Source organism: Lygodium microphyllum, chromosome 4 (genome assembly GCF_053477565.2).
Source record: "Lygodium microphyllum isolate KBCC chromosome 4, Lygodium_microphyllum_v1.1.10, whole genome shotgun sequence".
Taxonomy (NCBI): domain Eukaryota; kingdom Viridiplantae; phylum Streptophyta; class Polypodiopsida; order Schizaeales; family Lygodiaceae; genus Lygodium; species Lygodium microphyllum.
In genome coordinates this window covers 94,384,711-94,407,229 of record NC_141138.1, presented here as the reverse complement: position 1 = coordinate 94,407,229, position 22,519 = coordinate 94,384,711, and the positions used below count along the sequence as shown (strand labels likewise).

Genomic DNA, 22,519 nt, shown 5'->3' with positions numbered 1-22,519 from the left:
ATGGAGTTTATGATGCATAGATAGCTCATCCACTTAGAGGGAATACCGATTTGTGGGTAATTATAGCAAAGAAAAAAGGGAGTTTAAGAAATGTTCGTAAATCTTTGCCTTGCACTTTAATAAGAAAAATTCCCTCCAAAATATCTCAAGATTTAGCCTTGAAAGCTCTACTTGAGGAGTATAGTGATTTATTTCAAGTATCTACCTACAGCCCTTCCCCTAAGAGGCAAGTGGGCCACCCAATTGATTTAGAGCCCCATTCCAAGCCAATGAATAAGCCATCTTATTGACTCTCCAAGTGTGAATATGAATAAGTTGAAAAGCAAGTCAAAGAGTTACTTGAGATGGGATTCATTGAACCTAGTTCTTCCCCTTATGCATCTTCAATCTTGCTAGTCATGAAAAAAGATGGCTCTTTCTACATATGCATTGACTACACGGACTTAAACAAAATCATAATTAAGAACCGATATCCCATCCCACAGATTGATGACGTGCTGGATGAGTTAAAAGGGACATAATTCTTCACTAAGATTAATCTATGCTCTAGCTACCATCAAATATGCATGAGAGAGAGTGATGAGATCAAAATAGCTTTCAGGACTGATCATGGGCTTTATCATTTTCTAGTGATGCCTTTTTGGTTTGACTAATTCCCCCGCCACATTTTAGGGCCTCATGAGTAAAATCCTCCACCCCTTCATGTTCAAGTTTATGCTTGTTTTCTTTGATGACATTCTCATTTTACAACAAGTCACAACAGGAGCACTTGACACATGTCAAAAGGGTGTTTGATATCTTGAGAGAGCATCAACTCTTTGCTAAGGAAAGTAAGTGTACCTTCATGCAGACATTAGTGGAATACTTGGGATACATTTTTAGCAAGAATGGCATACAAGAGGTTAATTCTAAAACGGTACTATGTGTAAAGGGCTGGTCCATACCATCCACCACTACTTGATGACATGCTTTTCTTGGTCTCTCTTCATTTTATAATTACTTCATTAAGCATTATACCACCATTGTAGGACCTTTGAATGATCGGCTAAAGAAAAAATCACTCTTGGGACATTATTGCTAATCACAGCTTAACACGATTGAAGAAAATGCTTATTTCAACTCTTATTCTCGTATGCCCTAACTTCTCCAAAGAGTTTACTATTTAGTATAATGCCAATGGCTCAGATATTGATGTTGTATTACACCAAGAGCATGGTGTGATTGCTTTTGAGAGCCATTGGCTTGATGACAAGGAGATACAAATGAATGTTAGTAAGAAATGGCACCACTACCTATATGGCAGTCACTTTAGAGTAAAGAGTGACCATCAAGTCCTCCAATACTTTTTGACTTAGCCTACTTTGACTCCTAAGCAAAGGAGATGGCTGGAAACCTTGCAAAACTATGATTTTGACATCTCTCACACTCAGAACGAAGATAACATAATGGCTGATTCTCTCATAGATGTGGGCATGTAGAGTGTCTTCCATTTCAAAGTTGCATAGTGATTGGATTGAGAAACTTCATGAAGCTTATTTGTTGGATGAGGACTTCAACCCACCACATATGTTAGAAATTACAACATGAGATAATGGTTGAAAACTCTCAATGTCAGCTCAAACATGGCCTTATTTGGTCCTATGGCAAGATTGTCATACCCCACACTTCTCCCTTCACACAGAAAATCATGGAAGATATTCATTATTGCCCCACTTTCGGCATTTTCAAAACCTAGAATAGGATTGCCAAGAGTTTTCATTAGAAAGGATTATGGAGACATGTCAAGGATTCTGTAATCAAATGTGTCCCATGCTAATAGAACAAGGACATTACGCTTAGATCCATTGGTCTCTTACAACCCCTGCCTATTCCTAAAGGAAATGGACACATATCACCATGGGCTTCTTTACTAGCCTCCTCGTTACCAAGAAAGGATGGAACAGTATATATATGGTAGCCGACCACCTCACCAATGCTGCCCACTTTATCCCAATTAAGACCTAATACAGTGCCTCTCGGATGGCCACTCAATTTAAGAGTATGTATTCAAGTTGCACGGATTACCACAAGTCATAGTGCATAATCACAATGCCAAGTTTATGAGTAACTTTTGATAGGAAATTTTCACATCTATGGGCACCAAGCTTGCTCCATCCACTGCATACCACCCATAAAAAAAATGGCATGACTGAAAGGGTAAATAAATAGATTGAGACATACCTACACACTTTTTCCATCATATAAAATACAGTTGGGATATGTGCTCCACTTCGTTGAATTTTCATATAACAACTCCACCCACTCTAGCATTGGGTTTTCTCCTTTTGAGACATTATACAGGTATAAGGTTCCCCTCCTTGCAATCTTGTTCAATGATAAGATCAACCCTCGAAATAAAGACAAGTCGGAGCACATATATGCTCTGCTTCAACAATGCAAAGTGAATCTTCAAAAGGCACAAGACTATATGAAGCTTTCAACCAATGAGAAAAGAAAACATTTGGAATTTCAAGAGGGAAAGCTGATCCTCTTAATGAAGAAGACAACATTAGTAGCAAGCTCGCCCATTCTCAAAGAAGACAACATTGGTAACAAGCTCGCCCACCATTTTTATGGCCCTTATCGAATCCTCAAGAGAGTTGGTGACTTGGCTTATCAATTAGAGCTTCCCCTTGCCACCAAGATTCACGATGTGTTTCATGTTAACTAATTGAAGCATTTCATTAGCACCTCAATAGAATATGTGGAAGAGATATCCCCAATAGACGAATAAGATATTATTTGATATATCCCCGAGGCAATCATTGGGTAGTGAGAAAAGCACTTGAGATCTCGATCCATCAAGAAATATCTCATCAAATGGCAAGGCCTACCCTTGGAAGAACCCGACTAGCAACCAACCACTATTGTAAATGAATTTCCCCCCCTCCAAGAGGCCCAACAGGTTGTTGAAGACTAGCTAGTTATATCCCCTTTTGACCACACACTACTTGCACCCCTCTACACTGTTTTAGTATAGTTTTATAAACGTCTCAAATACAACCATGTGCTCCCTACATGGCCTAAAAGTACGCATCATAAGCTCTATTTCGACATGTAGCATGCCCCATTTGAAATAGCCTATCAAAGTTATGGCAAGTTTACCTCAGCAAGCGTGTAGTGGCTATGGATAGCATGTTGTCCATAGTCTTCACCCACCCTTCTCATTGTAATGTGGCTCAAAGTAGTACTATGCAACCCCACTCCCTAGCCACTCTATCAAGTCCCTCCAATTGTCTTTTAATTTTTAGGGCAAAAACTCTCAAGATCGAGATAGAATATAATGAACGGAATGCACAAGAACTAGGAATTGAACACCCAATCACACTGACCAAGGTATATATGGTGTATGAGACTCAATTTAGAGCATCCAAACATAATCAAGAACTAACTCTTCATCCTTCTCTCAAGCTTCCATGGCTTTCTCCCTCTTTCTCTCTTGTTTTCTATCTTTCTCTCTCCTCTTACTCTTTCTCCTTCTTTCTCTCTTGCTCTCTTTTGCTCATTCTCCTCTCTCCTCTCAACTTCATTCATTGCACCTCCTAACTAGTATCTTTCTTTCCTATCGCTTCTTCAACAAACCATCTCAAGCAAGAATAGTTTTTTCATGCTCTTCTAGCTTGTCTAAAAAATTCTATAACACCTTTAACACTAATGGTAATACATTCCTTGACATCCACCATTGTGAGTACTTGTATCTTCCTTCCCCTCCCCTTCCCCTAAAATGGACTACCTATTAACCTTGAGTCCCCCTTGCTCTCCCCCTCATCCCCCACCTTCCCATACAAAAAAGGATTGCACAAGCATTTACCCTCAAATTCTTCTTACCCTTTACCCTAACTCTATAACAACCTTCATTTATACTCTAACAACGCGCGCGCGCGCACACACACACACACACACAAGCCTAGAGAAAACATGAAAAATGGGAGAGACAAGACAAAGACAAAGAAGTGGAAAAGTTTAGATGAGAGAGAAATTAAGAGACTCTTGGATAGAGTAGCAAGATAGAGAGAGAGAGAGAGTGAGTGAGTGAGTGTGTGTGTGTGTGTGTGTGTGTGTGTGTGTGTGTGTGTGTGTGTGTGTGTGTGTGAGTAGAGAGAGAGATTGTGTGTGTAAAGTGGAAGGGGGAGAGAGAATAACAGAGTAAGAGAGCAAGAAAGTAGGGAAAGAGAGATAGAGAGAGAGAGAGAGAGAGAGAGAGAGAGAGAGATTCCTGTGGTTGTGGAAAATTGTTTTACAAACAAAGAAGGGTACCTTTTATAAGAAACGGGAAGACAAAACGAGGTGAAGAGCATGTGGGTATTTATGGATCTGTGCATGTGTTTGGAGTAAGAAAAAAAAGAGTGGAAACAAGAAGGCCATAAAATTAAGATAACTGAAAAAAATTTATTTGCCCTCTCTCTTTTGTGTAGATGAGAGAGGAGAGATGATGAGAGAATGAAAATAGGGGCGAAGAGGGAGTACATGTGCATGTGCACGCATGCGTTTGGGGACGTGGGATTGATTTGCTCCCAATGTGCATTTTCTCCTAACCTCTTATCATTTTCCATAAGGCAATGCTTCAACCTTGGGGGGTTTTGGGTATGAGAGCATTGGGGGGAGGGGAGGGGTAGGTAATTGTTTTGCTTCGAATGTGCTTTTTCTCATACTTAACCTCTTACCACTCTCCATAAGGCAATGCTCCAAGCTTAACTTGCAATCAAGACTTAAATTTCAAGGGTTGGTTAAATTTTTGCATTAGAAGAAAAATCTTAAAATACTTTTCGTCTCATCCAAGTTATTGACATTTTATGTATATAAATGTAGAGACATACAAAAACTCAAAGATATGGAATGAAGGCAATTTGTCAAAGGTTGACATATTAAACTTTGAAGATATGTACACGTGCACGCTCACATGCATGTGCACATATATGTAGGTACAACATGCAAGGCAAGAATGCATTCCGAGTGAGTCATGAATACAACAATGCAATCATTTCCACTATGGACCTAACATTCACATACCAAAATCCATTTTCAAGGTTTTCTATTGATGATGCAAAATGTCAACTACTACTAAATTGTATACATTCCTTTCAAATTCCCACCAAGGAGATTTATTTTTGACACTTCATCTCTAAGTGAGACACATTTCCTTGAAAACTTTAATTATCAAATCATATCTCATTAAATAAAAAGTTTATTTTCCAACCATGTATCATCATAATTAGAAGCCAAGCCATGAGGCTTTAAAGCACAAGAGGCACATAATTATTGAGCAATATTGATAGCCAATCCATTATTAGTCGAGAGCTTTTTTTTTAATTCCACACAGGGATCCAAATCCAATTGTGAACAACTAACTGTTCCAATTTCACCAACTAGGAGTCGAGCCTAGATCAACACCTACATCACATTTAGTGCTTTGACATGACCTCGTCCGAAATACATTGCGAAGTATTTAAACCTCTTTTGAAGGCAAGCATTCTAACCATTTATACTAACCACACACATTTGGTAGAGAACCAATATCTCATGAGTGTAATTTGCATTATGCGGTGATGTCAATCTAATTGAATATCACTAGCTATATCTAAACATGTACCACTAATTGTTCAAATCGCATGACTACACAAGATATCAGTTGGTTATATACACACTTTTGACAAAGATAAACAAATAGTTGCCAAGTCCGTTGTTCATATGTAACATGGAGATCCTTTTAACATCCTATCAGCCATCAATGCCATGGAAGCAGACTTTGTGAAGCACTTGTTACCTTAAGGCCATCATATGGATATCAAGTATACCTATGTCACAGCTTCTGATTCAAGTGAACTTTAGTAACACAATTGCTTTGCTAGTAGAATTACATACGTGCAACCTCACACACACACTCCTTTGTTGCTCAATTGTATGCCATGTGCAGATGTTTTCTTCATTTTCTGTGTTTAATCCCTTGCCAAATCTCATAATTCAATCACAAGCTTCCATTCCACCTGCCTAATATTGTTTTCTCATTTATCATTCATTGGTCACTACTAATACATACATCGTTATTTGAGTCCTACATTTTCTAATTACTTCCGTTGTTGCTATTACAGCCTAGTTACAAGTGGTTCTAAGACTTACTAGTGGTAGCAACTAGTGGGTGTGATATTGCTTGTACTAGAGTTCCTTGATATATCTTCATCCTTGACCAATCAAAATCAAGAGATTCCAACTCAAACTGTTTGGAAGTTCCCTTCAAGTGAACTACATGAAACTTGTTTTATCCAACTGTTCTGCAGACCATTCACTCAAGACACATCTCTACCGTTTTAGCGTGGGGCTGGGAGCCTCGTATTGCTATGGATATGGATAATAGTTGTTTGTCAATTGCCTTACTCCGCTCGTGGCTTGGGAATTGTACTTTCTTTAAAACTCTTTATTCAGTCAATTCCAGCAAACTGAAGTTGCGGAGAAGTCGTTCACACACCACCTCAACTGTCCATAGCTTGGGAAATTGCAAAATCTTCATAGTTTTTGAATAACTTGGATGGTTTTGACCTAGGCTAGTCTATAAGACTCGCATTGTCTTGCCCATGTGGATGCGAATTTGGTGTCATACTAGACCCACATAAATTAGCCATGGGTATGAGACTGGTTTTACCATGGGTGGCAAACCTTACTTATCGCCTTCAGGTATGGTGCATTGACAGATATATCTATCCAGTTCGCCTAGACAAGCATTCTTGCATTTGATCTTCTCATACATTGTTTTTCCATTTATTATGTGTGTGTCTGGGTGCACGTGTGCATGAGGTGCAAGTGCATGCATATGAACACCCTTCTCCATTCTAAAACAATAGTGTCGCATCCATTTCGTTCAATTGTGACCAACAGTAAGGATCAAATCAGTACCAATAATGAAAGAACCAGTAAGATAGCTGTAATTGTGACATGGAGAAACGGCCATTCAAGGAAAGTCTAGATATGATAGATTGTCCAGATGTCACATGAACGAAAAGATGTATGAACTTCCAGCTGTATTATTTTCCTCAACACCAAACTAACCAGTCAATAATTGAGAGAGTTTATAAGTCAGGAAATGCTTTCTTTCAAGCCCTGAACAAATTTATTTCATTAATCAGACATCTTACTCCTGACCTGGATCAGCCGGAAGGGAGATGGACAATTTGAGAACTGGACTATGAGGCATACTCGGACAATTCACCCACCATTTTGACCATCATCCACTGCTTCTCATCAAAGTTGAGACCAGGATTGCTCTGAAAGTAAACATAGTAAAGTGATAAGATTACCAAAACTAACAGCTTGCAAGAACAATCAAAGACTTATTTGCGAAATCATACTTCAGACAGCACGCCATATACATCTGAGGATGATTTTTTCATATTTTCTCAAGATTGTGCATCAAACTCAAAAGATGCTCCTCAGGTTAATAGAGTTCATCTAGAGAAAAATTGCAGATTCAAAACACGTATTTTGGATGGTCCTTCCACAGAAAAATCCATTTACGCTATCTACAGAGTCATCAGAAGCGGAAAAAAATATGGACCTTCAAAGTGGTCAAGCCTCTCTGAACAAATGATTTTATCTCCGGGGACACATTCAGAGGCAACGTGCTAGCGATTTCCTCAAGATCTTCATTTTCTTCTTTGGCAGTGAGGATGCCTGGACCGGCACGCTCTTCAATAAATTTCTCATAATATGGAGCATGTTTCACAGCATCCTTAACCATCCTCTATAAATATAAACAAAACAAGCATTAGAAGATTTGAAATAACAAAGATAATATTTCAACATACAACTAATGGTCCAAAACCAATCAAAAGTTCAATACTTAGATGACACTGAAAAATGTTAAAAGCGCACAGAGAAAAGAAATTGTGAATATGTTGCCATCACAGCTTGGAAAAAACCCTCCTCCAACTTCCAACCTTCATGATTGCATCTAGGAAGTGCTGAACGCTGCCAAGTACAAGGCAGAGGCAGGCCTCTTAGAACTTTCATGTCTCTCGTGATCTTTGTATGCCATGCAATTTCTCTCCTTGGCCCACTATAGCTCTATCAATTTCCTGTCATCCAGGTTGACCATTCTCTCCTCTTCAAGGTTCTACCCTGCACACCATGCAAATTCTCTCCTTAGCCCACTCTAGCTCTATCGTTTTCCTGTCATCCAGGCTGACCATTCACTCCTCTTCAAGGTTCTACCCTTGCTCTTTCAAAAATCTACACTTGACAAGTCAGTTACAATGCTCATTTCCTTCCAGCATTTTCCTTTGACAGTTTCTAGGCATTTTCCCATGCAACTTCATGGACCCAAGGTTAAAAGCAGGTATCCAAAATAAGTGCAAAATTACAGCGAATAACCTAAAAGACATAAATATGGTTAGTTTTTTCCACCTCTCTACACCAAACTTTTGAATGGTAAGCATGGCCACATCAGCCATATTTTATATCATCCTTTTATTCATAATTGATGGGATCCCCAGAATCCCCCCTTGCTTCTGATCCTCTAGTATAGATCATTTGTGAACCCTATTTCAAACCACTTCCAAAGTGGTGGGAAACATACGAAATAAACTAGACTTCATAAACAACAAAATAAAGCCATGTCTCATGTGTTTCCCTTTGACACATGAATTGAGGGGATTCTGAGAAACTGTCTCATGAAGTCACAAACAATCTGATAAGAGAGGATTCAGATCAATTCAGCTGCAACTACATAAGAAAAAGGAAACGAATAACTTTGTACAATCCAGATGACTATAAATACCTTTACCCCTACCATAGAAAAGCCAGTGCAAAATTACAGTGAATAACCTAAAAGACATAAATATGGTTAGTTTTTTCCACCTCTCTACACCAAACTTTTGAATGGTAAGCATGGCCACATCAGCCATATTTTATATCATCCTTTTATTCATAATTGATGGGATCCCCAGAATCCCCCCTTGCTTCTGATCCTCTAGTATAGATCATTTGTGAACCCTATTTCAAACCACTTCCAAAATGGTGGGAAACATATGAAATAAACTAGACTTCATAAACAACAAAATAAAGCCATGTCTCATGTGTTTCCCTTTGACCCATGAATTGAGGGGATTCTGAGAAACTGTCTCATGAAGTCACAAACAATCTGATAAGAGAGGATTCAGATCTATTCAGCTGCAACTACATAAGAAAAAGGAAACGAATAACTTTGTACAATCCAGATGACTATAAATACCTTTACCCCTACCATAGAAAAGACATTTACCAAATATCATACCTCTCCTACAAGATATGTACATCTACTTGAAGACGAGAGGCTGGATTATAGACCCTAGCTCCATACACACTCTAGGATAGTGTGGGATGATCTTATGGGACATTAGCCCTTGCATTGGAAGCTTGGCTCAATAAGTTGAAGATTCTAGGGCCTAGGCTTGGAGATGAGCCCCTTACGCTCTGGACTTGTAAGGTGACTCTCAAGTCTGATATCTATCCCTTTGTCTTTCTTTCAAGTTTCTATGGCTTGTGTCACATCTACGTGTGTTTTGCACTGTCCATGCTAGTGATGATTATCTCCCAAATGAACATGATGAAATCACCATTGTCGCATGAGATTGTCAAATCAGTGATGGGAGCACTACCTATATTGCGGCTAAGGCTCATTTTCCAGACAATGACTTCTTTGGAACCTTCCCATACACATATCTGAAACTTGCTCTTGGCATCTAAAAAATTAGCAGTACAAGGTGACAGAGTGTGCTGACAATTTCAAACGAGCACATGGTAACTGGTTTCAACAACATGGGCTACAATTGGATCATCTCCCGCCTCTAGCATATAGCCTAGACTCCGCATTCCTAGAGCTCAATTGAGAGAAGCTCAACAAGATCACTAAGCCCTTTCTTAGAGCTCAATCGAGAGAAGCTCTAGAAGATCATCAAGATTGACATCCTTCAACCACAAACAGCCAAGACATGAGTTACACCTACCAAGCTGCTTTTGTCCCTTGATGCTTCTCCATCCTTCTCTATCTGTCCTTTGATGCTTCTGTGGTTTGCTTGATGTACATGGAGAGACACCTCCCTCACCAAGTACAGTGTGTCGTTGGTTAGCTTCGCACATACTTGCACCAGGTGAGGGTAGAGAACTGTCATTATGAAGAAAGTTCTCTCCCCCCTGAGGATTGGATTTGTTAAGAGCTTCATCTCCTATTCATGTCAGTTCATGGACAATTGAACAGCATTACAAGCACAGTCTATCAGCATTAGGGTATTAAGCCAGTTCAGCACAGGGTGGACACAGCATTTGTGGCCTTTTATTATTCTTGACATGATTTGCAGCAGATCAGCCCAAAATTCAGTTCTGATCTGGCTGCTGGTACACTGTATCTAATGCCTACAAGTGTGGTCAGTATTCTGCCCTGATTGTTCAGTATTCAGCATTCATCTTGAGAGACTCTCTCTCTCTCTCTCTCTCTCTCTCTCTCTCTCTCTCTCTCTCTCTCTCTCTCTTTTCCGTAATGGGTAGATACATTAATTACCAAAACAAAAAAAAAAGTACAGGATAACTAGATTACAAAGTGCAGGGTGGCTCTAGGCCATCATATATGAACCAGATACAATGGATTCAGTAAATAAAAAAGGATAAGAGTGCAAGAGGCACCCTAGTACTAGACAAATGCAAAGGATCAAGAGTTTTGACAGGATTTCGTCGCATGGGCCTTGGCCTTTACTGCCAATGTCTCCAGTAGACCATCTTCAAAGAAGTCTCCTAGCACCACAAAGGGATTCGGCCTCTAATCTTTGGCCCGTGAGGAGGAAGGCCCATTTGCAAGGTGGGAGGTAGAACTTGGATACTTGCGATCCCATGAAGATGACTCAACTGGCAGCATCCAAAGACTAGGGGTATGCTATTGTTGCTATTGCTCCAGCCATAGCATCCTTGAGAAGGGCCCAATAAACAACCAGGCAACGCTTCACTTTCACCCATATAGGGCATGCCTGCTTGAGCAAACATTGGAAATCTGCCATTGGATGCTAGGAGACAACATGCACCAACTGTTTATCAAAGAAGAGGGGCTGCTGAGTGAGAAGAAAATTCCGTGCCGAAGTAGAAGCACAACCTCATAGAAACCACATGGACCAATGAAAATCTCCTCCACACAATCAACCTGAAGGAGAGAAGTCTGCCACTATAAGATCCTACCAAGCACACGAATCCGGCCTATGAAGAAGAGAATAACTCCTCACTCATGAAAGGCTGAAAAAGAACAAAGAACCTCTTGAGTGCACACCCATGTATCCAAAACCTCCTCCTCCGCATAGACAAGGATAGCTTGATGATTATGCCTCAACATATTCTTCCAAGAGAGATTTCACAAACATGCACTTGTTCCCAATTTGATTCCTGTAAATCTTGCAAAGTAGAAGTCACATGAGCATATGAGCGAGGCGGAGAATCACCCGAGCCACGGGCTTCAAGAGCAACATTCAAGTCTTCATGGAGATGCTTGTTGTGTTATGGCTAAACTTCAAGGTGGGGTAAAGCCATCTTGTCGACACATGTTATCATATATTCTCACACACACCCTGCCCTCATTGCACTTGCACATGTCTTGCCCTTGCCTTGACTATCCCTTGCCGCCCTAATTGTCTTGCCTCCGCCCTGCTATATTGACCCGCCCTAGCCCTCAATTCATCTGCCTCACCTTGCAATTGTTTGGTCTCTTGTAGGATCACTATAAGACAAACCCACGAGGGGAAGGGAAATCCCTTCTTGATTGTTCAGACAACTTCCCCTCTAGGTCTCAGCAATCCAAATGGAGAAACATGAGATGTCCACTAGGGCTAGAAACACTTAAATACATAAACTTTTGTAGATCTATTATGGATTTGCTTTGGAGCAAACAATGACCTAAACTAAATTGATTGGACAAATTGAATTTTTGGCCTTGATCATGTAAGCCATTGGTCCAATTTAAGATTAGACATCGCAGCATTGAATGGTTAGGTTTATATGTGTGTGTGTGTGTGTGTGTGTGTGTGTGTGTGTGTGTAGAAAAGTCCATTGATTTGCTTGTAAGGAAAATATCTCCAAATAAAATAGAGTTGCTACAAACACTAACCAACACTCAGTTTTGATATGAGGTTATATTAAAAGCTATGAAAGTGCGCTTACGAGCAGTCTAAAGACCACGTGCCCCTCCTCAAACCCAAGCTTCCCTCAATGCACCTGCACATGCCCCTCACCTTGACTATCTAATCCTTCCCTAATTGTCGTCTCTACCTTGCTATCTTCCACGCGCGCCCTCACTTCATCCGCCTCACCTTGTAGTTCCTTGGTCTCCTGTAGGGTTATTGTGAGACAAACCCAAGGGGAGGAAGGGGAACCCCTTGGGAACTCTTCGGACAACTTCTCCTCTAGGTCTCAGCAAAGCCTTCATCATGGAAGTTAGTACTATTGATCATACCATATGGTACCACATCATCCGTATGGTTTCATATGAAAAAACGGGCCGTTTTTTGCCACCATGTTTGCCACATCTCCCCGCATTCTACCTACACTTTCCACCTACCCGTTCCGCCTATGTAGCACTTTTGGGGGGTGGGAAGCCTTGGATACCTCATCTCAGCTCCTTTTCCAACTATGCACTCCCCGCCAAAAGCCCTCCTTGGATTCTGTCTAGCTAGCAACCCTCTTTGACTATTGACCCCTCTTTGACTGTTTCACCTTCTCTCATCTACAAAAGGTGCTCCTTTCCTCCATGCTTCCACACCAATTCAACAAGCATTTGCCATTCTAATCCCCCGCTCTTGGATCTTGAATTGATTTGTGATTTGTCATTCTCATCTCCCATCTCGTCATTCCCGCACCCTATCAAAGCATTTGCCATTCTCATCTTCCATCCCCTCTCTCTCACTCTTGCTCTTTCAACTTTGCCCCAACCCTCTCCCTCTGTTTCAACTTTCAAGTTTCAAGAGTCAAGACTCAAGCATCTCACTCTCCCTCTCTCTCTTACTCTCCCCCGGGCCTCTCTATCCGTCATCAGCACCATGACTCATGAGAAGCACAAGGCCTTCTATTTGCACGCGATCCATGTGGAGAGGGATACAAAGAAGTTCAACTTCCACCATTGGACGTGCAAGTATTGTGGGAAGTATTATACAAGTGGTGCAATTTGGCTTCTCCAACATCTTTCCAAGACTAGGGAGCAAGTTGCTCCATGCAAGGAGATCCCTCAAAACATCACGGATGAGATTCTCACCAAGATGAAGGGGGATCCACAAGAGGAGCAAAAACTGGCTTATTAGCACCAACTCCTATGCCTAGTAATGACAAAGCATCGAATGTGGGCATATCTTCAACCGGTGCGGGAAAGGCCTCTACCATTGGTAGTGGGAGCTCCACATCCGCATCTGGCTCCAGTAAAAGACAAAGAGTGAAGGCTCATGTGGCACAAGAGAAACAATCCTCTCTCTCTCTCTCTCTCTCTCTCTCTCTCTCTCTCTCTCGGTCATATGCATAGATCGGTCGTCTTTCTTAGAGAAAGAAATCGACTTGTGGACATTGAGATTGCATGCACGATGATTGAGTGAAATCTTGCATTCAATGTTCTAAAACAAGAGCAATGGAAGAAGATGGTAAAAGCCATTGCCAATGTGGGTCCATGTGAAGGATGGACCGGTGTCACATACAATGACATGAGAACCGCATGGATAAAATATGGTTGCTCTATTCGCGCCGACACATGCAGTGATCGTAAGAAACGGGGCATCATCAACATACTTGTCTCATGTCCACTCGGCACTTACTTTTTGCGGGCCATAGATATTGATAAGAGGGGGAGGAAAACAACAGGCGCATTCATCTACCACCACATTCAACAAGCTATCATTGAGGTATACATTGCCTTTTAAATTTGTTTCACTTTCTTTCACTATGATGATTAATTTATGCATAACTATCTATCTCCCCATTCAAATTTCTCTCTAATATCTATCTCAATTCTCTCTTTCCTCCTGGGCCCCGACCTCCATCTCTCTTCATTCTTAAATCTTGGAAGTTGAAACTTGAAAGGCTCAACTCTCTCTCTCTCTCTAGCCTCCAAGTATTGTTACTTGTAATTTGTAAATTGTGGTTGTAGGTGGACCCCTCGAATGAGTTATTATCGACAATGCATCCAATTATCGGCACATGGGCCATTTGCTTGAGGACATTGGGAAGCTCAAGTGCAAGTCATTGTTTGGACTCCATGTGCAAGTCATTGTTTGGACTTGCTTATGGAGCACATTGGGAAGCTCAAGTGGGTGAAAAGAATGGTCCACAAAGCTACATCAATTGTCACCTTCTCACAACAAAGATAAAGGTGCTTGCAATGTATCATGAGTATAGTACACTAGAGTTGAAGAAGCCTTCTTCGACTCGGTTAGCTTACATGTGGTTATTGCTAGAGCACCTTTATAAGGTGCGGTCTGCCTTGCGCCAAACAGTGGTGTCCACTCTATGGAATGAGTGGAATGAGCATGAGATAGAGAAGGCCAAAGCCATGCAGCACTAATGCCTTAATGAGCAGTTTTGACAGAAACTCCATGTCGTTGTCATTGTCGTGACTCCCTTTTATAAGGTGTTACGTATAAGTGATTGCAAGGGGTCCACCATGGGCCTTCTCGTTTACTTCTTTAGAACAACATTGGTAGAGGCACGTGCTTGTACAATGATCACAGAGACACAATATGCACATGTTTTAGAGATAGCAAAGAGGAGATGGGCATAGATGAATAAACTCATCCATGGTTTTGCCACATTCGTACATAGATGATAGAGAGCTCTGTTTGGATCAACTTCCTTATTTAACTCGTGTGGTCCCTATGATGACCACAATGCAGTGTTGGAGAAGCTAGGATGCTATGCAGAATAGAGAGGACATGTAGCTTTTGCTTCTCCCACTTATTGGAGGAGAAAGTCACTTGTGAAGCCTTTATTTTGGTAGCAAAACTTTGGATACGCATTGCAGACATTACCTAGGATTGCTCTTCGAGTACATATGAGAGAAAATGGAGTGCATGTTCTCTCATTCACATGAAGATTCGCAATCGTCTTAGCATACGATAGTTGGAGCGGCTAGTCTATTGCCGCACTAACTTACGCATGATGAGAGCTATGATGAGCATGGGTCTGAAATAGATAAAGTTTAAACACTTAACCATAAAATTTAAAATTTGTTGTTTTAAACTTTGAACTTTGAAGTTTGTACTTTACAATTGACTTTAACATTTACAATCTTATATGCATTGTGTAGGTGAATATTAATACATTCAAGTTGACGGACGACACTCTTCCAAGTGTACATCACGAGGTGGATGAGGAGAAGAAGGAGATTTTTGCAAAGCACTATAGAGAGCTTATAGCAGCAGATACTCGTGACACTCGTAGTCAATGTGCTCGTGGGCAAGGAGTTCGAGTAGGTGGTCGCAAGGGCATAGTCATTCGACACCCTCTAACATTGACTGTTGGTTCAAGTGGCTTGCAGACATATGTAAGGTGAGGCTCTAGTAGCTCACATCTCGTACCTCATGATAACATCCCCCCCTTTCCTACACAGCCGCAACCTAGGGAGCCATCATTTGATGATGATGATAGTCTCATTAGTGAGGATAAGTATGAATGTGTCTCATCATCCGATGTCGAGGAGTTATCTTTAGACTCTCTTGATGAGCACTCAGATCGTTCTGATGATCATAATGAGGATGACGATAGTGATGCCTCATCACAGATTCATAGGTCTCTCTTTTTTGTATCTACTATCATTGTATCCACATGCATGATGCCACTATGATGCATCATCGATGGACCATGATCCATCATCTATGTGTGTACTAGACTATAGTTGTATCGCATGTAGCATGTTTTCCGCAGCCCATTCAATCGTGATGGCCACGGTCCAACCTCATGTATTCATCTTATTTTGCATATTGTACCTTATAAAATCATAAGATACCATTTAGTACCGTATTTTATCGTACCGTACCATATTGTACCTTTCGTACTTGACAACTATGGTTGTTATGTCAATAATCAAGAACAAGAAGACAGAAAGTAATAAAGGAAAAATTAGATTGGTGATCTTCTCGGGGCTAGGATAGGGAGAAACTTGCTCCAAAATTGAAACAAGATTTCATCCTAGAAATAAATGTTCCACAAGCATAGTTAAGCAAGGTGGTCCCTTTCATATATTTGGGAGAGCCTATTAGCATTATCCCAAAAGACACACAAACAAAGATCAACTGCATAGATATGACAAAGAAGATAGCCATGATGAAGTGGACACCTGCCCTACAAGGTGCGAAAGTGTGGATAGCAATTGATTTGACCCCACTTTAGCTCAAAATTTGATTAACAAAATTAGCCAAAGTCAAAGAAGCGTGAAGAAATGAGTAGTGGATAGTGTATCGACGAGGAAAAGCATCCATTAGGGAGTTGTACACCCCACTTTCCCACAAATAAATATACAATGAATTTTGTCACCCTCTATATTTGTAACGGAGCCTAACGTTACAATTAAAGCTTTCATGAGTCACAAGAACTTAGAGTTTATCCCATCGAATTTTATTTTCCTTTTTCATTTTATGTGTCTTCACGACACCAATACTCAAAGTGGAATGGAATGAACTATCTTATTTGTTCCTATACATCAATTTTGGCCTCTAAAGGACGTTAATCTAACTCTCTCTCTCTCTCTCTCTCTCTCTCTCTCTCTCTCTCTCCCCGTTTTCCATTTTCTGATCAGCTGTGCATCTGCTTCCACATTGCAGCACTTTGTTATGGTAACAAAGCTGTAGTAGGCTGCTGCAAAGGTGGACAGAGACTACACATAGTATCAGCAGACAAGAGGAGCAGCATTTCAGTGTACAAGTGCAGGTATGTGGAGTGGGTTGGAGATCCCGTCAACAAAAGGAGAAGTGCTGCATTTTCAGACCTAGAGGGCATCCTAGACCTGCATTTTGTCAGGAGAAGGTTTGGGAACCTGATTTCTTGAAGATCTCAATAGAAGTGTTCAAGAGGCTGTCTTTTCAGCAAACAAACGCAAACTTGTGTTTTCATCACTTCCTGCAATGAAGAAGACTCAATGATCAAGAGGAGCTAAGTCCTAGCCCACTGCATTTTCCGAGTCTACCTACGTAGTGAGGATATTACAGATGGTACAAATTACTCCCTCTAGAGTCTCATGATTTGGAACCTCCTTGTGGCCAAGAATCTCTAGGATTAAGACACATGTGATGAAGTTCGACCCACACAAATTGCTGCTGGCACACCTCCCCAAAAAGGGAGAGGTAAAGGACAGCCTACTACTGTCCCTATTGTTGTTATGCCTGAGTAGAAGAGATGGGATTCTCACAATGCACAAGCTTTGCCATCAGTAGTTCTATTAGTGAAAAGAACTATCATACCTCACATCTAGTCTTGCAAAACCTCACATGTAGCTTGTGTTGTCCTGGAGTAGATGTTTGCAGCCAAGAATAAGGCCCATACCTCCTTCTTATGAAGAGAATTGGCCAATGCTCACATGAATGAGGGCGATTCTATGACAGGTCACACCACATACAGTTAGAATGTGCATGAGAAGTTGCTCAATATTAATGAGGTGATTCAAAACAGTAAGGTGGTGAAAAGTTTTTCTCCACTATGAAGAGCCAGTCCAACAATCTCACCATCAATATCCAACTTATCCAACAAAGAGAGCATCAGATGTGTCACCAATGCAAACAACAATGGACTAAAGGAGCATCCCTGACGAAGGGAGCAAGGAGCGAGAAAGATCAATGTCATCAGTCACTCCCCCATTTAGTACTATGTGCACCACTACATCAGTGCTCATGGTATCAGTAAGAGAGGTCATTCTAGGACCAAAACCCATGGTAGCCATTAGTTGTAGACAAAAGGACTAGCTAGTATGATTGAATGTCTTTTCAATATCCAACTAAATCATAGCAACCTATTATCCAAAGGCTTTGGCATAATCTATCCCCAATTGAACATAGAGAATAGTGTGCATGATATTATGGCCCTTGATGAAGCCATACTATTGCGGGTGAATCAATAGCGGGAATACTTTCTATAATCTATGGCGATGATCTTAGAGAAGATTTTATACAAGGATCCAATAACAAAAATGGGTCTCCACTGCTTCAAAGCTTGGGGGCAGGGAATCTTCAATAACAAATAAAGCACTACAATCTTCCAATCTAAAGGTATGCAACCCAATCTCCAAACTTACTGACAAAGTCGGCGGGCCAACGGGTCCCTAAGCTAGCCAGTATATGCAAAAAAGAGCTCATTCAACAAGCCATCCCAACCAAGGTATTTTCTATGTGGCAGATGGGACACCACCTCCTCCACCTCTACCTCAGTAATATCTACCTCCATAAAATCTACCCATTCAAGCTTTACCTAGTCATGCACCATGCCTAAAATATAATGACGAGTAACATAAACCTAATTAGTGAGAATTGATGGTGGACCCAACAAAGATTTTTAGTATTCCAAACACATACGTATTATAGACCAAGGCTTAGTGAACACAACACCCTATGGATCCAACAAGCAAACAATATTCTCATGCCCATATTTTTGGCAAAGGCAAGAAAAAAACTAATGAGTTGGCAATCACTATCATAGAAAGCATCCAAGCAGACCAACAATTTATAATTCGCATATTGCTCATCATGAAGAGCTTGGACTCTACATTTCAACCATTCTCAATAAGTGGTCAACTCATCAAACGTATCCCCAACCTATTGCAAAGTCACAAAATGCTCCAGCAAAAATTACAAATGTTGTAATTCAGCTTTGAATGAAGATGGTTGCTGAATCCCATATGCTCTAAACAAAGCACGAGCATTATCCCAAAAAATTACCCATGCATTCATACCCTTAGATAGGACCTATCTAGCAAACAAAGCAATCAATTGCTGCATGTACCTCAAGAACTGATCATGCAACAAGAAAGATTGATTGAATCGTAATGGCAAAAGAGCAAGTAGTGCCTTGAAAGCATCCCTTGGGTGATTTCTAGGACCAAAGAATAATGGTCGAAAAGGATATGATGTTTCTCCACCCACACATTAAGCACGAATAAAAGGAACGAATCACTAGACAGCCATACATCATGTCCAATCTAGCTCAAGTACCAAAATGCTGAAATGAACAAAAGATAAAACCAAGCTCTGAAGGATGGAGGCAAGACCACATATCTTGTTTCAATGAGGAGGCTACCAAAGCATCACATGTCTAGCGTTCATAACCATCCATCACTAAATGAGGCGAAGTTGCCTATTTGGCATACTCACAAGCACTAAAGTCTCCCATCACAATCTCTTGGCGATCCATAGAGAGACACTGCAAGTCCACCCAAAGCTAATGACAATCCCAAGTTGTGTTTGGTCATGGGTGGTTTACAAAGCCTCACCCTCATACATAATCTCTACAATCATGAATCTATCTCAAGCATCCTTGCAAATCAAAGATGCTTGCAAGGAAGAGTGAACAGTCAACATGACCCTAGATCTACAAGGCGCACTACTACTGGAAAACACTGTAAAATCCTTATATACATAAATGGAACCAGCCATTGAGTATTGCTTGTGTTCCATTGTATAGAATATATCCCAGCTTCCAGCAAAAACAATCATCCACATTTTATACTCTTTGCTCCCAGACAAGACACCCTTGATATTCCATAATGCTATCCTCATGATAAACAGGTAAGAGAAAACTATTGTTGCAATGCTTTCCCCATAGCATCAATAGTTTTACCGGGCTAGAACCTCTCCATCTAAGTATGAATGGCATACAGAAGATCAGCCATTTGCAAACCAATGCCCAAGAAGGATATTGTTGTCTCCTAACCAAAGCCTCTCTCTCTCTCTCTCTCTCTCTCTCTCTCTCTCTCTCTCTCGTAAAAGGTAATTGTATTAATTACAAAAAAAGTACAAGTTTACTTGATTACAAGATACATGATGGCACTAAGCCATCATGTGAAAAGGTTCTAGTTCTAAGAGTTACAAGGTCATGGCAAAGATGTAGAGGAAATTGCCATATGCCAGGGACGCAAGTCCTCCCGAGAAAGTAAGTCAGAATGCTGAAGAAGATCTATCTGCCAATACAAGAGACCCTTAAGCCTAGCAATATGCCGCTGAACATTACTGGCGGAATCAAAAAGAAAAGCATTCCGAATGGTCCAGTTATGCCAACAGCCCCAATATCGAAGAAAGTGAAACACGAGCTTCATATGTGGCTGTGCCGGTGTTGGGTATTTGGGCTGCACAAAGACCCAATCAAAGGGCCTTAGCGAGAAACCAACCACCGCTCTCCAAACGGCTGAAAAATTGCTGATTTGCAGGCTGAAATGTCAGGACAGCATGCTGAAAATGGAAATTTGCAAGAACAGCCAGCAAACAATGACCGTTGGGTTAGGAGATCGTCTAGGGCTACTAGACAACCTGACAGATTTGTTCCTGGCAAATAATGTGGCTGATTATGCCATGTTGACAGACTATGGTGAACCGTCTTGCTTCAAGGAAGCAATGGACAGACAGGACACCACGAAATGGTATAAAGCCATGTTGTCAAAGATGGAATCTCTTGAAAAAAATGGCACTTAGGACTTGGTACAGTTGCCTAAAGGGCAAAAAACCCTTCCATGCAAATGGGTTTACAAGATGGTCACTTCTTGTTCCTCACCAAAGTACAAAGCAAGATTGGTTGCAAAGGAGTACAAGCAGGAGCATGGAATTGATTTTGATGAGATTTTCTCTCCTGTAGTCAAGATGACTACATTAAGAACCATTTTGGGCTTGGTTGCAGTTGAGGATATGGAGCTCGTACATATGGATGTCAAGACTGCGTTTTTACATGGTGATCTGCATGAAGACATCTATATGCAGCAGCCTGAAGGGTTTGTTGAACAAGGGAAAGAAAAAATGGCATGTAAACTCAAAAGGAGTTTGTATGGGCTAAAACAAGCACCAAGAGAATGGTATCATAAGTTTGATACATTCATGCAATCCCAAGGCTTTCATAGAAGTCAAGTGGATCATTGCTTGTATATCAAAAAGGCAACAGATGGCAGCCTGATTATCTTGGTTTTGTATGTTGATGACATGCTGACTGCTGGCAGGGATACTCATGCCTTGGACTCACTGAAGTAAAATCTTCATTGCAACTTTGACATGAAGGATCTTGGTGATGCAAATCACATTCTTGACATGCGAATACTCAGAGATAGATCGAAAGGCTTACTATATCTATCTCAATAGGAGTATATCTCCAAAGTTTTGCAGCGTTTCAATATGGAGGGGGGGAAAACAATTGGGGTTCCATTGCCTCCATATGTGAAACTTAGTGCAGAGGACAACCCTACATCTGATAATGAGAAGGCTGAAATGGCCAAGATACCATATGCCTCAGCTGTTGGCAGTTTGATGTATGCTATGGTTGCTACACGTTCTGACATTGCTTTTGCAATAAGAGTGGTTAGCAAATACATGGCAACCCCTAGCAAGAAGCATTGGGATGCAGTGAAAGGTATTATGAGATACCTCAAAGGCACAAAGGAGTTGTGCATCTGCTTTGGAAAGCAGAAGTCATTTGTTGTTGGCTTTACGGATGCAGACTATGCTAGTCATGCGGACTGCAAGAAGTCCACTTCTGGATATGTGTTTACTTTCACAAGAGGAGTACTCTCTTGGATCTCCAAGCTACAAAAGTGTGTTGCATTGTCTACTACAGAGCCAGTGTATGTGGCTGCCATTGAGGCATGCTTTATGACTTTCACATCTTGTGGGAGAGCTTGGCATCTCAGAGTTACCTGTTCTCCATTGTGATAGTCAAAGTGCTATCATGCTAGCACGGAATCCTGTTTTTCATGCAAAGACAACACATACAGGTGAAGTACCACTTCGTTAGAGATGTACTTGACAGGAAGAGCATTGAGCTTGTCAAAGTGCATACAGATGATAACCCTGCAGACCTTCTCACGAAGGGTCTTCGAGTAGAGTGGTTTGCTCATTGCCGACAAATGATGGGAGTTGGATAGATATATGTATTTCAGCTTTGTATATACCTAGACTTAGTTGATTCTTTTCTCCTCTTAAGGCACAATGACTTTAGGTGGGAGGTTGTTGAGAATAAAGGCCTCATGCCTTTAAATGTACTCGGGTGTGAACACACCCTTAGCACTTGTACTTACACATATATATCTATCTAAAAACCTAAAGGTACACTCTCCTTATTGTACCTACAAATATGCTCACTCTCTACTCTGCTCTATCTCACTCTCTCTCACTCTCACTGCACGTAATGACTGTCTGTCTAGATCTCCGTGCCTAACCCGTCACTACAAATGCCTCGTGCCTTTAAATGTGCTCGACTATGAGCACACCCTTAGCACTTGTACTTACACATATATATCTATCTAAAAACCTAAAGATACACTCTC

General features: G+C 40.9%; 1 protein-coding gene across 2 annotated transcripts in view; it reads right to left on the bottom strand.

The window, feature by feature from the left end:
• Nucleotides 1-6,911: 6,911 nt before the first annotated feature.
• LOC148037340 (uncharacterized) overlaps nt 6,912-22,519 on the bottom strand; it is an 84,017-nt gene continuing 68,409 nt past the window's right edge. For both annotated transcript variants that reach the window (XM_087676246.1, XM_087676247.1), the window contains exons 7-8: nt 7,586-7,771; nt 6,912-7,295 (exon numbers count right to left, since the gene is read on the bottom strand). In XM_087676246.1, the coding sequence (XP_087532372.1) occupies nt 7,215-7,295; nt 7,586-7,771 (267 nt within the window). In that variant the 3' untranslated portion in view covers nt 6,912-7,214. The remainder of the gene's footprint in view (nt 7,296-7,585; nt 7,772-22,519) is intronic.